The 13,406-nt window shown below is 43.3% G+C and overlaps 1 protein-coding gene across 1 annotated transcript in view; it reads right to left on the minus strand.

Moving 5' to 3' along the window:
- PRDM11 (PR/SET domain 11) overlaps positions 1 to 13,406 on the minus strand; it is a 53,019-nt gene that overhangs the window by 11,653 nt on the left and 27,960 nt on the right. Inside the window, 4 exon segments of the mRNA XM_079996091.1 lie at positions 473 to 587; positions 682 to 983; positions 986 to 1,105; positions 5,437 to 5,624. Coding sequence (XP_079852217.1) covers positions 473 to 587; positions 682 to 983; positions 986 to 1,105; positions 5,437 to 5,624 — 725 coding nt within the window.

The raw sequence follows: 13,406 nt of genomic DNA on the forward strand, positions 1-13,406 counted from the left end.
AGAGCTTCATAAAGAAATGCACACTTGCATTCAACCAACAAAATCCTTTAGATAAGAGAAAAAGGGAAAATATTAATGACATACTTCACACACATGCCACAAGCCAGTATATTTCATATTCAACATAAGAGAGTCAATTGCAATTTCTAGGTAAGATTCAAAAACAACAATATGCTGTTCTTTCTCCTGCAAGGGAATGCATCAAGAATACAGCAAACAAATTCGCTGCAATGGAATTTTTTTATTGAAGGTGCCTGATTACAGTGAAAAGAAACATCATGTTTCATCATTACAGTCACAATCCCAAGACCACTTGCTCAGAGGACTACGTTCCTGTTTCATGAAACATACCAACGAGACCTCAGGTGCATCTGAGAACACTCAATGCTGGAACATATTTAGTCACGAATGTCAAACAAAATGGCACTCCTTATACAGTGTTTGAGGAACACTTTTCTTGTGTGCAACTTACCTGAGGGGTATGAAAATGCTTGGTACTCAGGTACCTGAGGAGGTAGTAGAGGTGCCTCGGCTAACTTGCCAGATCTTAGCATGTTTAGTTCAGCCTGCAACTCGCGAATCTTCTTCTTCAACCGTACACAGTTGGGACACAATGAAGTTGTCGGGATCTCAAGGCATCATCCTGAGTCGATGCCAGAGACAGATCGGTGGGGCTGTTCACTTTAAATGACAAGGCCTCTTCCCCTTCATCTTCCAGCAGGCCAATGTCTTTAGAGCTGCGGGGGACTTTCCACTCACCCTCATTCCTGCCTCTACTGTGATTTGGAGAGCTGTGATGAATACCAGGCCCACACCTTCCGAGGCGTCTCGCGCTTGAAATCTGGAGGACTTTCTAGTGGAAGGAGCAGAATTCTTTATCACCTTGTGCTCTTCCATCTTTGTTGGCTCTAGGGAAGCCTCTAGAACATCTTTGAAGATGAGGTCTATTTTCTTCTTCTTCGTTTGGGGTTGAGACACACCTCTTCAAAGCTGCGCTTGTAGGAACTCTTCCCTTGCTTTGACGTGGTGAGCTCAAGGGGGTAGGTCATATCATCTTGGTTTTCTAGATTTCTTTCTGATCTTTCCCTTAGTAATTTTTTATCTCCTAGAAAGAAAAAATCAGGAGTTGGAATTATCAGTGGGAATTCCGCAACATTCCTCACCCCAAAGCAAAAGCAAACTGGGAGCACACAAATCTTCATTTTTCACATGTTTGCATTGCCAATAAGGAAACTTATTGGAATGAGGGTCTCAGGAAACCTAAGACTGGAGATTTGTTTAAAAGGGAAAACAGTCTCTAGGAGGCAGCCATACAGAAGTAGGCCTCAGATGGTTTTAAGAGAAGACAAACTATAGGAAGGTGGTCTAAAATAACAGGCAGCCAACCTGTGCTGGAATGAGACAATAATGTTCAATGTGTTGGTTTGTTGAAAAGATAACTTTTACTTGGTAAAACGTATCCGGCAAATAATACATGAAGGGTGTGATGCAGAAATTTCCATGTGAAACCTGTAGGCTTGAAGGACCATTTTTCTATTCCAGAGTGACAGGAAGCGTGAGAACACAAGGAAATCACTCTCTCATTTCCATATCACTTACTAGCAAAATGAGGTAGGACTTTTTGAGTGACCTCCAAGGTTGGGTCCTATAGCTGGTCCCGACAAGATTGCTAAATGTATGGCCCCCTAGCCAAAGTTCACCAAAATAAAGCGGAGAGATTGTGCATATTAGTAGTTACTTAAAACAAAGGAGTAGCCATATATCCTTACCTGGAAATTCAGAAGATGATGGGTTTGGTTCAATTTCCATCTTTCTTCTTATCTTGCAAATAACTCCAAGCATCAAGACACATGGTTGCTTCCCAAACAAGGTGCTGTTTTATGCTGCTATGTATATATATTTCATTTTGAAACACATGTGTGCTTTTGTAAGAGCTATAGGAATTTCAACGCTGGCAACAAAGTCCTGAACAACTGCAAGTCTAAAGCTGCTATGAAGGTGAGTATAATTCCAGATAGTGTGATGGTGCACGGGCACCTCATTATCAGCATTTATCTGTTGACGCCGCAAGTCTTAGAGTCTGGCTATAGAGATGGAGAAGCCAGGCAAGACTGAGCCCATGCACAGCCTAATTAGTTTTTAAGGGTATGACAAACTGGATGGAGGTCCAGACTAGACATGGCAGATTTTTTCCCCTTCCAAATTACACTGTATTCTTGGACAACAGTAGATCACAACTGGGCTTCTATTTCCATTCTAAATATGGACAGCAGTGCATGTAATCTGACGATAGTATGTAATTTGGTATTAAGTACAGAATCAATCAACCTGGGGGACCCATCTTCAATGTAAACACAAAACACGTTGCTAACACTCATGGGAGGAAAAATTAAATTAAAAATGTGTTTGGGCACTACTTGATGGTATCTCAGAAGGTGGGCCAAGGGTGGGTGGGTGCTGGCAGGCAAAGCTTTGGTGCCAGGCTTAGGGAGGTACTAGGGGTTATGGTTTGGGTCCAGACCTGCTATTCTGTGAATGGAAGAGCTCCTTTTTGTTTACAAAAGTAAGTTGGATCCAGTGCATGCTGCAACTGTGTGCAATGGACCGGAGTGGGTGGGTGGGCAGAGAGGTAATTTTCACTGTTTCCTCTTCTCCTGCATCCCCCTCCTACAATGTTTTGGAGGGTGTCCCAACTGTCCAGAGCAGATGGGGGTGGGTGGGTAAGGCACGCAACACTACAAGGGGAAGAGAGAATCAGCAAAATTCACATCCCTCCTCTTCTGCCTAGAGGGGCATCCAGTTTGTGGAATTTTGCTCTGCACAACTCTGGATTCCAACCCCATGACTAACTACACAAGACAAACAAATTAAAGGAAATGACTAAATATGTGCAAATGCGCTTAATTTGCACGCCTTATAGAAAGGTTGCTATTTTAGTCATTGGTGGTTTTTAGTCAATTAAGTAATTGACTCTGTATACATTTGCATATGAATAAAGCAGTGCTTCTGAAGAAAAGTATCCCCTCTGTTTTTAGGTTAGGCAAGCACCTTCTGCAGCAACCATCATCATGGTCATTTGCAATAGAGAAGAGGGAATGCCTTTTATACAGCAATGTCTGCACCCATAGATTATTTAAAGTTCTTGAATCAAAATTACTTAACTTTTTTTTTAGTGCTGCCCAATTAATCGGGGACAGCTTTTTAACCAATGAAGAGTATGTACTAGATAAAAGGCAACCAATAAAATGCACCACATCTGCAAGAACTTTTCCATGGTGAAGGATTGCCAACTATCCCAATATGTGCATTGCATCAATACGAGGAATTAAACCCCATATTGGGATTAATCTCCAGTCAGGGGAAGATTTTAGTCACAAATTGCCTATTTTTGTCAGGAAGGCAGCAAGTTCAGATCTAAATTTAAGAACTCTTGGGTATCCACCAGTTGGACCTTATCAAAATATGAAGCCACTTTCTTAAATCAAAATGCCGAGGAACTTTTAAGAAAAATGCTCATTAGACGAGATGCATGAATTCTGCACGTTGTTCTACTGTTGAATTTTTTAAAAGCCAAATGCTGAATTTGGCTTCCAGCTACTCTTTCTATGTGTAGAATTACATAATATATTGCGCTGTCATTAACCAAATGAATGTCAACCATTTCCGGAACACGGGTGTTTGAATGAAAGAATACTCAAGAGGTGACTGCATAGGATTTCCTGTTGTGGTTTGTGGTGATGAAACGGACACTGACAAGGTATTTCTGTACTTTTTAAAAACACACACACACACACACACACACAGTATTTCTAGCTTGTCTTTGCACATAAAGCCCAACCCGAGTTGTAGACAGAGCTCTGTGCAACAGACACCCTTGTGCCAGACTGTACCTTTTCATCCAGCATCTGCACCCTTCACTTGTGATTTAGAGCAGAGTACGTTCTCATGCAGACATGGCCCATAGGATATACAGAATTACCTGATTCTGAGTAATACCATTGCGCCTAGTTCAGTAATGACTTGCTCTCTGAGATTTCAGGCAATTCCCCACCACCACACACACCTGAGATCCTTTATTGGAATGGTCAGAAAGGACTTTCCTTTACCTTTGCTGTGTTTACTTCTACCCCCCAGAACTGGGCATGGCTAAGGACTTGGGAAGTTCTTTTAGTGAAACCAAAGAAGACAGGACGGGAGCTGCGCAAGACCAGGGTGGAAGTGTGTGGGCCCTTCTACTCTGTGGAGTCCCGTTCAGCTGAATGATGCCCTCACACATGCTTTCAAACGTCGTCTCATACTGCGGGGCCATGACACCTGTTACATTTTGCACCGATGCACGCAAAATATTTTACACCCACAAAGCGTTGCGGAGGCAGCAGGAGGAAAAAAGCGACCACCACAACTTAACTTTGTCCCTCCTCCCCATTCTTCTCTCCCAACCGCTTTCATCAGTGCTGGAGACTGTTGAGAAGCACCTTCAGGTTGACTCATGGAAGCTGGATCTCACTCTACGAAAGAACCCACAGTTCCCATACAGCAAATACCTGTCAGTCTTACTGATGGCCTATGAACAGAACGCATGTAAGAAAAGGGGAGATTCCTCTACTATTGGCAGAAATTCCCGCCGCAAAGATCCTGTCCTCAAATCACCTTAACAGCTAATGGGCACTGCCACCAATCTATCTCTACACCTGGGGCTGTGTCCACTTCACTTGCCAACCCCCTGCTGCCATTGCTCTCTCTCCATCCCTGATTTAGTCAAACTTCTGCCATTGTTTTAAATCACCACTCTTCCCTCTCAGTGTCTCTCTCTCTTCCCCTCTCAGTGTCTCTCTCTCCTCACTTTCAATCCATGGCCATTGCTGTGCAACCTGCCTTGACTTTTGCTCCCCCACCCCACCCTGACTTCCAGGATTGTGATGTGGCTCAACAAATCCTCCAACGAGGGCTCCCATGATGACATCCTTACATTTTTATTATATAAAAAGATATATCTCTGATGTGTATAAATGCCTCTTTGTCACCAGTGTAATATTGTGAAGTCCCTCTAGGTATTTATTTTGCAACAGGAAGAGGACCCTACAAAATGAACCACAAGCCAGAAAATCCAGTCCAGCAAAGGGCATTTCTTTCGACCTAATGCTTCTGACTCACAGGCAGGCATAAAATCAGCTGGCACACAGAGAGAGTGAGAGAGAGAGAGAAAGAGAGAGAGAGAGAGAGAGAGAGAGCGCCCCAACAGTGCTATTTGATGGATTTCATTTCAACCAAGCATTCTGCTCCTTTCAGTCATTTTGTGATATGGAATGTTTTGTTTGCTGGTTTTAACCCCGTCACCCAAAAAGAGATGTTTGTAGCTGCTTCAGAAGCCATCTTTATCAGAGAAGACTGCTAGAGCAAACTCAGAGGCAGAAAAGGGAAGGGAAAGGCACCCACCTCTTGTGAGGTTTCTGTTGATGGTCTCCTGAGACATGCTGTGCAGTCGCTTCATATAATCCTCGCTGTACCAGACCCTTAGCCTCTCCCCTGGCCGGATGTCTCGACAGGTCCGGAAGTAAATCCTCTCGCTGTGCTGGAACGCCATGAGGTTCTGTTCTCTCTCCTCCCGGGATATGGCCACATACCTGAGAACAAGGACAGTTTTTGACTTACAAGGAGGCTTAGACAGAAAGGAAACATACAGAAGCCACAGTGCAGCATGAGTGACCTTCAAAAGGGAGACACAGGCAGAGGAGTATTGGATGGCATGAATAATGATATGCAACAAGCTCCAAGGAAATAACATGCACACCGAAGGAATATCAAACAGCTTCTTGAATCTGGTATATAGCTGTTGCCTCTGTCTAGTAACACCAATGTTGTCAGCACATTTAAAACAGGGGCGAGGAACCTGAAGCCCACCTGACGTGGCTGCACTGCAACTCCCTGCAGCCTTGGCCAACATGGTCAATGGTCAGGGATAATGGGAGTTGAATCCCAACACCTGGGGAGCCACAGGTTCCTCTTCAATATCCGAAAAGCACATGCCTGCTTGTAAAGTGTTTACAATGGCCTTAGATGCTGGGCCCTTGGACCTCACTGCTTCTCTGTTCCTCAAGCTTCACTCCCACTCTGGTAGCCAGCCGCCAATTCTTGTAAAGGGCCTATACAGAACAAGCTGCTGCAAAGAAGAAATTTTGAGCACCCTCCACATGGCAGCTGCTCAGCGAGAAGCATTTCAGCATCTGAAAACTTTGCACCAGCATCACCTCCCCCTGTCAGTTTTTCTCAGTGATTGATTGATATCATTGACAAATCGCTTCCCACAAATCATTCCAAAGCACTACAACAGTAAGAAACAGCAACAGTAAAAAAGATAGAAAAACAACATCAGATCTAATTTCACATCTCTTTCTGTTTGGAAACGAAGGATTTCCAAATGGAAAGGGACAAAGGTGGTAGTCGGATTTCTTACTGTCAAGACTTACAAGGGATAAGGCTGCTGTCAGGCAACCACACAATCGCCACTGTCATGAGTGCAAAAAAATAGGCAAACACCAAAAACTGGCTCTCACAAAGTTGGGTGTCATTCTGGCAACCTCATGAGAAAACCATTTGTCTACCATCACCAAGCCACTAAGTTACAGCTCAAGGGTAACACCAAAATCCATGGCAGGGATTTTATTTGTCAGTGAAAATATTACAAAACAGCATGCAGGCAGTACAGTGATACCTCAGGTTACATACGCTTCAGGTTACATACGCTTCAGGTTACAGATTCCGCTAACCCAGAAATAGTGCTTCAGGTTAAGAACTTTGCTTCAGGATGAGAACAGAAATCATGCTCTGGCGGCGCAGCGGCAGTGGGAGGCCCCATTAGCTAAAGTGGTGCTTTGGGTTAAGAACAGTTTCAGGTTAAGAACAGACTTCCGGAACGAATTAAGTACTTAACCCAAGGTACCACTGTACTCTTTATCTGGCAAATGCAGAAAGTTCTTATTATATAGCACTTGTATAAGTTGTGTTCCAAAGTTATTGGGTGGATTTCAAAGCAGTGCCAAGGAGATCATGCCATCAGTGCAAGCATCTCTGCTTAGCCTGATGGAAAAATTTATCCTCTCCTTTCCCTGCATGATGTTCCAGGATTTCTCCAGACCCCCCCCCCCAAAAAAAAAGCCAATTTCTTTCTGGAGGTGGGCAAAGGGGTAGTTCTTATTAACGCTGTAAAGTTTATCAGTCTTGCTTTCCCTTGTTTTAATGAATTTATTGCTTGTCTATTCTACAAGGAGCTCAAGAAGGCATACACAGTTCCTTCCTATTTATGCTCACAACTACACTGAGGTTGTTTAGGCTGAAAGATAGTGACAGGCCCAGTTTCACTCAGTGAGCTACATGGTAGAGAAGATTTTAACTCAAGCTTCCTCCATCCAAGTCCACCACTTTAGCCACTGGCTGCCATGTTACAGATGAAGCAGCTGAGAGACAGTGGCTTACATAAAGAAACCTTAAAAGTCCATGAGGAAGATGATCTGAATCAAGAACGAACTGCCTTGCATCTCTTAGCCATCTTGACACATTAGCTTTACCTAGTTAGTCATACTAATCCTTGGTGTGCACATTTCGATAATCTGCATGCATAAAAGTAAGCAAGTTATCAGGTAAGGGGCAGAGACAATATGAAAAACTTGCGTTACTAAAACCTAGGCTTGGTACTGAGTGAGAGAGAGAGGTTGCTGGAGCAAGAGTATTTTTCCAGTAATTGTATGGGAGCCATGTTTCAAATTTAATTGAGAGTTACTGATGATTGTGCATAAACTGTGCTTAGTGGATTGCATCTATATTGCAGAGCTGGCAATGTTTGAATAAGAGAGAGGGCAGAGGTCATGCCGCATTACTTCTGCTAGCATAAGAGCTACTCCTGGGAATACTCCCTTTTAACAGCAGAAACAGCTTCTGCTCTTCCCCCGCAAGGTGATTTATCACATACCACACCAGCCACTTCCATTAATATCCTTCTAATATGTGTCCGATGACCATACTTGGCAGTCATGCTCATATTGCACTGCACTACACTTTTGCAAAATAATTAATCATAGCGTCAGAAAAGAGACAGGTGAACACTAGACTCCAAACCTTCATTTACTGCGTAGCAGATAGGTGACAGGACAAAAGCTGTTTAGAACTTGGCGTACAGTGGTGCTTCGCAAGATGAAAAGAATCCGTTCCGCGAGTCTCTTCGTCTTGCAGTTTTTCGTCTTGCGAAGCAACCCTATTAGCGGCTTAGCGGATTAGCGCTATTAGCGGCAAAGCAGCTATTAGCGGCTTAGAAAAAGGGGGGGAAAGCGAAAAAAATCGCAAGACTCGCAAGACGTTTTCGACTTGCGAAGCAAGCCCATAGAGAAATTCGTCTTGCGAAGTGCCTCGAAAAACGGAAAACTCTTTCGTCTAGCGGGTTTTTCGTCTTGCGAGGCATTCGTCTTGCGGGGCACCACTGTATTTAACACTGATCCAGACCCCTCGGATACGAGTGAGCTGCCCTTCCCCTCTCTGCCTCAGTTGTAGTTTTCTGCTGACCGACTGACAACTCAATGTATTACACACATGCTATGAGTGTGCAGGCAACTTCTTTCACAATCCAATATACAGAGGGGGCTGCTTCCATCTATATTTTTGAGTGACTGGGGAGAAGACACATGCACAAAGCCAAGGGATCTGGACACCGCAGGGCTGAGATGGGGAAGCTGTGGCCCTCCAACTCTTCTTGGACTACAAATCCCCATCACCTCTGACCATCAGCCAAGGTGGAGGGGGATGATGGGGAGCCCAATGTCACCTGAAGAGCCGCAAATTCCCCATCACTGCTGTAGGGTAAGTCAAGAAGAACAGAGCAGCTTCTGACTTTGTAACTAAGCTTCCCCCACCCCAGCTTCATTGCCTAGATTTGCTAAGCCAAGAGGAAGACAGAGATGGGAAAGATGGTGCCATTCCAGCTAAGCAGCAAATCTCAAGATTCACTCCTTTCCCCAGTTGCACTAAGTTTTCATGGGTTTGCTGAAATCAGATGCACTCCTCAGACATTTGGACACAGGAGTTGCTCTGACCAGGGGTTTTTTCTTTCCTGGTGGTGATTGCTCTATTTTCTTTTTAAAGGAAGAAAAGCTCAGAATCAGTCCTAAATTAAACAATTCCATTCAGTTAAATGAACATCTACTTCTTTTCCAGATGCACTGGGAAAGCTAAAAAGCACTGGCCAAGGGTCTCCCTGTCCCAAAGCAACTGTTGTAGTAATCTGTTTGAAAGAACGAGTCACCATTTTATGTATGCATATGTGCTTTTATACAGGCTGTGACAAGCTGTGACAAGCAATCCCAAAACCTAATTAGAGATTCAGAAGATGTCTCTGAAAAAGCTGTAAGAATTTTTCATACATGGATGCTCAGCTCTTGGATATACCTAAATGGACAGCTGAGATCTCCAAACTATCTTTGCAAGATCCTCATGAAATCCTTATTGCTGTTTCAGGTAAGCTGTATGGTGCTAGAAGTTGTAGTAATCTCATCAGTTTTGTAAACCACTTTGAGGTTTTCTACAACTCAAGCAGTATATAAATTTTTATGAAATAAATAAAATAATAAACGAGGCAGATGAAATCTGGAACATTACTATTTGTGAGGTCGCTTTTTGTATAACAATGCAAATGGGCAGATTTGTAGCTTTTTCTGTAGATCTTTAGGCACATGAACAAACTTTCACACTGGGAACATTTCCAAACCATTCACCTTTCTTTTGCTCCTTCTTGATGAGCAAATGCTTTTTCTCCTCAAATTGTCCGTAAAATATAGCAAAACAAAAAACATAAAACCCACCCCAATCTGACAAATGTGCCCTGCTAGAAAAGTGCTATTTGTGCACCATACAGAGATATGTAAGCTGTAAACTATCCTTGAAATGTCCTTGAAATGGAACACAGGCTCCAGAACACAACTTGAAAGCACCCATGTAGAGAAGGAAAGACGTTACCCAACAAAGAGTTTGAGTTTTAAGTATTATATATTTATTGTTAACAAAAATACTCATAAATTTCCATCATATATAAGAAATATTAGGGCAAGCACAGCATTTCAGTCAAACAAGGGGCACTTTAAAACATGCCAGGTATACACAATCACATACAACATCCCCTTGTGGGGATGATCACAAAGAAAGCATTTCAGAGAGCAAAGAACTCATCCCTTGTTGCTAATTCCCCATGGAAAATAAATAAATCATGGGGCATACCTTCATTTGCCCAGATATGTTTCTCTATATATTAACATCCCAGATTCCTCAAGCTTAGCTTTACAGCTTCTTATCCTGTTCTAAAAGGAAGCACGCAGCGTGTACATTTCTCCCAAGTGCCAGAAATCCAGAGGCCACAAGCACCTGAGCTTCTCAGAAAAGGTCAGCGGTGGCTGAGAATGCCAACTTGTTTTTTGTCTCTGGGATCAGTTCTCCAAGAACTGATAGCTGAATCAACAACACATCACAAAAGTTTGAAACAGGAAAGCAAAACAACCTTATTCATCCTAATGGCTTGGAGACAAGCACATATGAGACACCAGGAGTTTTGTAACAGACGACATTCCTATTATTTAATTTATAGAGTGCCATCAATGGACATGGTCCTTTATAGGGTTAAGAAGAGCAAAAGAAAGAGGTCTCTACTCCAAGGAGCTTACAATCTACACTTGCTTTGGAGGGGAGCAAAACCCATCCACTTCGGTGGTGGAAAGCTCTGAGGACCAGGCACTTCCAGACCCTGCGCCATTATTTCCTTCACATTAATTTGCAACGAACTGGTGCTATGCCTGCCTCAGAAGTATACAAATGCTGAACTTTGTTAATTCACGAAAAAAGTGATCCACATTTAATGCCATATGGATTTTAAATTCCCTGGAAATAGGTGGCAACACTGCAGAAAAGTGAAGTTTCCTCTGAAATAGGCTTTCAAAAACCAGTCTGATTATATTTCATCATTTATATATTGCATTTATATGAAGCCTTTCTATCAAGGCATCCAAGGAGGTTTGCGGGTTAAAATATTAATACAAAACAAATGGTGAAAATTAATTTCAGGTCTACTTCAGGAGCTGGTGGCACTAACACCCTGGCCTGGCCTTCTCCTCTCAGGGAACTCTGGTCTTAAGTAGCCCCAGGGAAAGTGGAGTTGGGGCTGCCCCAACACGTTTTAACCTTGACAGCACAATCCTATTTGTGTTTACGCAGAAGGAAGTCTCCTTGAGTTCATTAGGGTTCCCTTCCCTGATAGGTATGTGCCCTAAATTTATTCTCACTGCCAGAAGGGCCTTGCGGAATGTAGACTATTGCAGCTATGACTTTAAGAGGATTGTGTCTCAACTCTTGACATCCGTAGGGTGCAGAAGAGCAGGTGCAGGTATGAAAAGTGTACAGTGCACATGCAATTTTAGCTTATGTACTATAGCAGGTGTGAGAATATGATCAAACATCCAGTTCCAGAACCATAGTGGAGTCCTAACAGGCCAGGCTAGACTACATTTAGAACTAAGTAGACAGTAATCTTGATTCACATAGGCTTGCATCTCCTGTTTGCCCTATTCCTGGATTCAAAAGAATTGTATGAGAGTTTAAACTGGGCAAGCAACCATGCACATGCCATCCGCACCCACCCTGTGCGTACCAGGCGCATCTCCTTCGCATCTTTCCTGTGTATGGTAGGAAGACTTGGGAGCGTTTGGCTGGACACACTTGCATACCTCCCTAAGATCAGAAGCCATTCAATGTGGGAAGTCTGGGGGACGGGTGGGAGTGGGTAACACCTGCTGCACCAGTTTAAGCCCTTACATGTTCATTTGAATTCATGCACAGCACTCCTGTTAAGCAGGAAGCTGGTATAAGGAGAACACGCACCAGCAAGCCTGTGATAAGACAAGGGGCTTAAAAAGACGGCATCGCGTTTGCAAACAAAAGAGCAATTCTGAAGATGCCAGGAGAATTACATTGGTATCAAAGCCAGCACTTGAGCATGCTCCAGTTAGTTGCTTCTGAAAATGCCATCCCTCAACAAAAAAGGTTAAATTTGTGAGCTCTTTATTTTTTAAAAGGTACAGGTTGGTATACAGTAAGCCCACAACTTGCGCACTTTTAACTTGTGTGCGTTCAGCTTTGACATATATATGGGTGGAAAGGGGGATGGGCATCCAGAAGAAAAGAAGCTTTGGCAATTCCACACACCATTGTACCCAGTGTGTTTTGCCTATATGCAATTTTGGCTTTAGGTGCGATCTCCAGAACGTAACCCCCATTTAAGCTGAGGGATTACTGAACTACTCTTATTAATATCCTAAAGAACTGAAGATGTAGTCTGGCATGACCAGGTAGGAAAATTAGCAGGCTGGCCAGTGGTTTACCTTATTCAAAACTTGTTTCTAGCAGGTTTAGCAAACTGATTTCAGTGCAAGTTACTTTCAAAAGAATGCACTTGTTTTTATGGACTGCAATGTTACCAATTTCTGCTAGATAACGCCTCTTAAAGGCCTGAAGTGGCTGACACCTGCCATAACTGCTTTTGCTACCTGACAGAAAAAGCTGATGAGTAAGTCCAGTGTGCTGGGTGGTGCTCTGCACGCTTCAGAAGCAGGCATTGTTTTTTCCTATTTTTCCACGTCCCTCCTTTTGTCAGTATCTACCCAGCTTTAGTACTCAAACCCCAAACCACAATTGCTAACTATGGCAAAGAATGTAGTCCGTTTACAGCTCTTAGATCCACATAGTGCATTTGCAGAAGTAGAAGGGGGGGGAGCATATATTTGTAGATTGTTTTACCTTAAGTGCAATTATTTAAATGCAAAGCCTAAGTAACGTTTCCTGAGCATAAAAGTTTAAGGAAACAAATCTATGTGCACCTTGACTCCATAGAGCAAGACAGCCATTAAATTTCACCTGTGTGTATTTAAGGTGTTCACAGCTTCTAATACAGGGCGGGCAAGCAAGGTGCTGCACTTCCAAGTGCACAGAGCAAAGCCTACTGCTAAACTGTCATAATTTATATTCATCTTTATAGGGAACTCTCACTGATCTTCCCCAATAGTCATGCTAATGATTTTTTTTTTCTAATCCAACATCAGCTACTCTTTCCTGTTTAATACGAAGGGAGCTAGAAGTGGTGCTTTCTCTTCCGTGACCTAGTCGTCCGAGGAAGAGGCGTCTGCTTGGGATGGCTTTGGCTATTCCCTGCCTTGGGTTCAGAAGGGTTCACTGGTGCTGCCACCTGGCTAGTGCTGGGAACCTGACCCTTGTTCAAAGTCTGAAGCTCGTCCTTGATTTTGGTCAAGGTCTGGCACATCTGGCTGACCTGCCCAGTCAGGTCAGACATCCTCTGGCTGATCTCAAGCATGTTATTTGCCATG

This window comes from Podarcis cretensis (assembly GCF_951804945.1).
Source record: "Podarcis cretensis genome assembly, chromosome: 1".
Classification (NCBI taxonomy): Eukaryota; Metazoa; Chordata; class Lepidosauria; order Squamata; family Lacertidae; genus Podarcis; species Podarcis cretensis.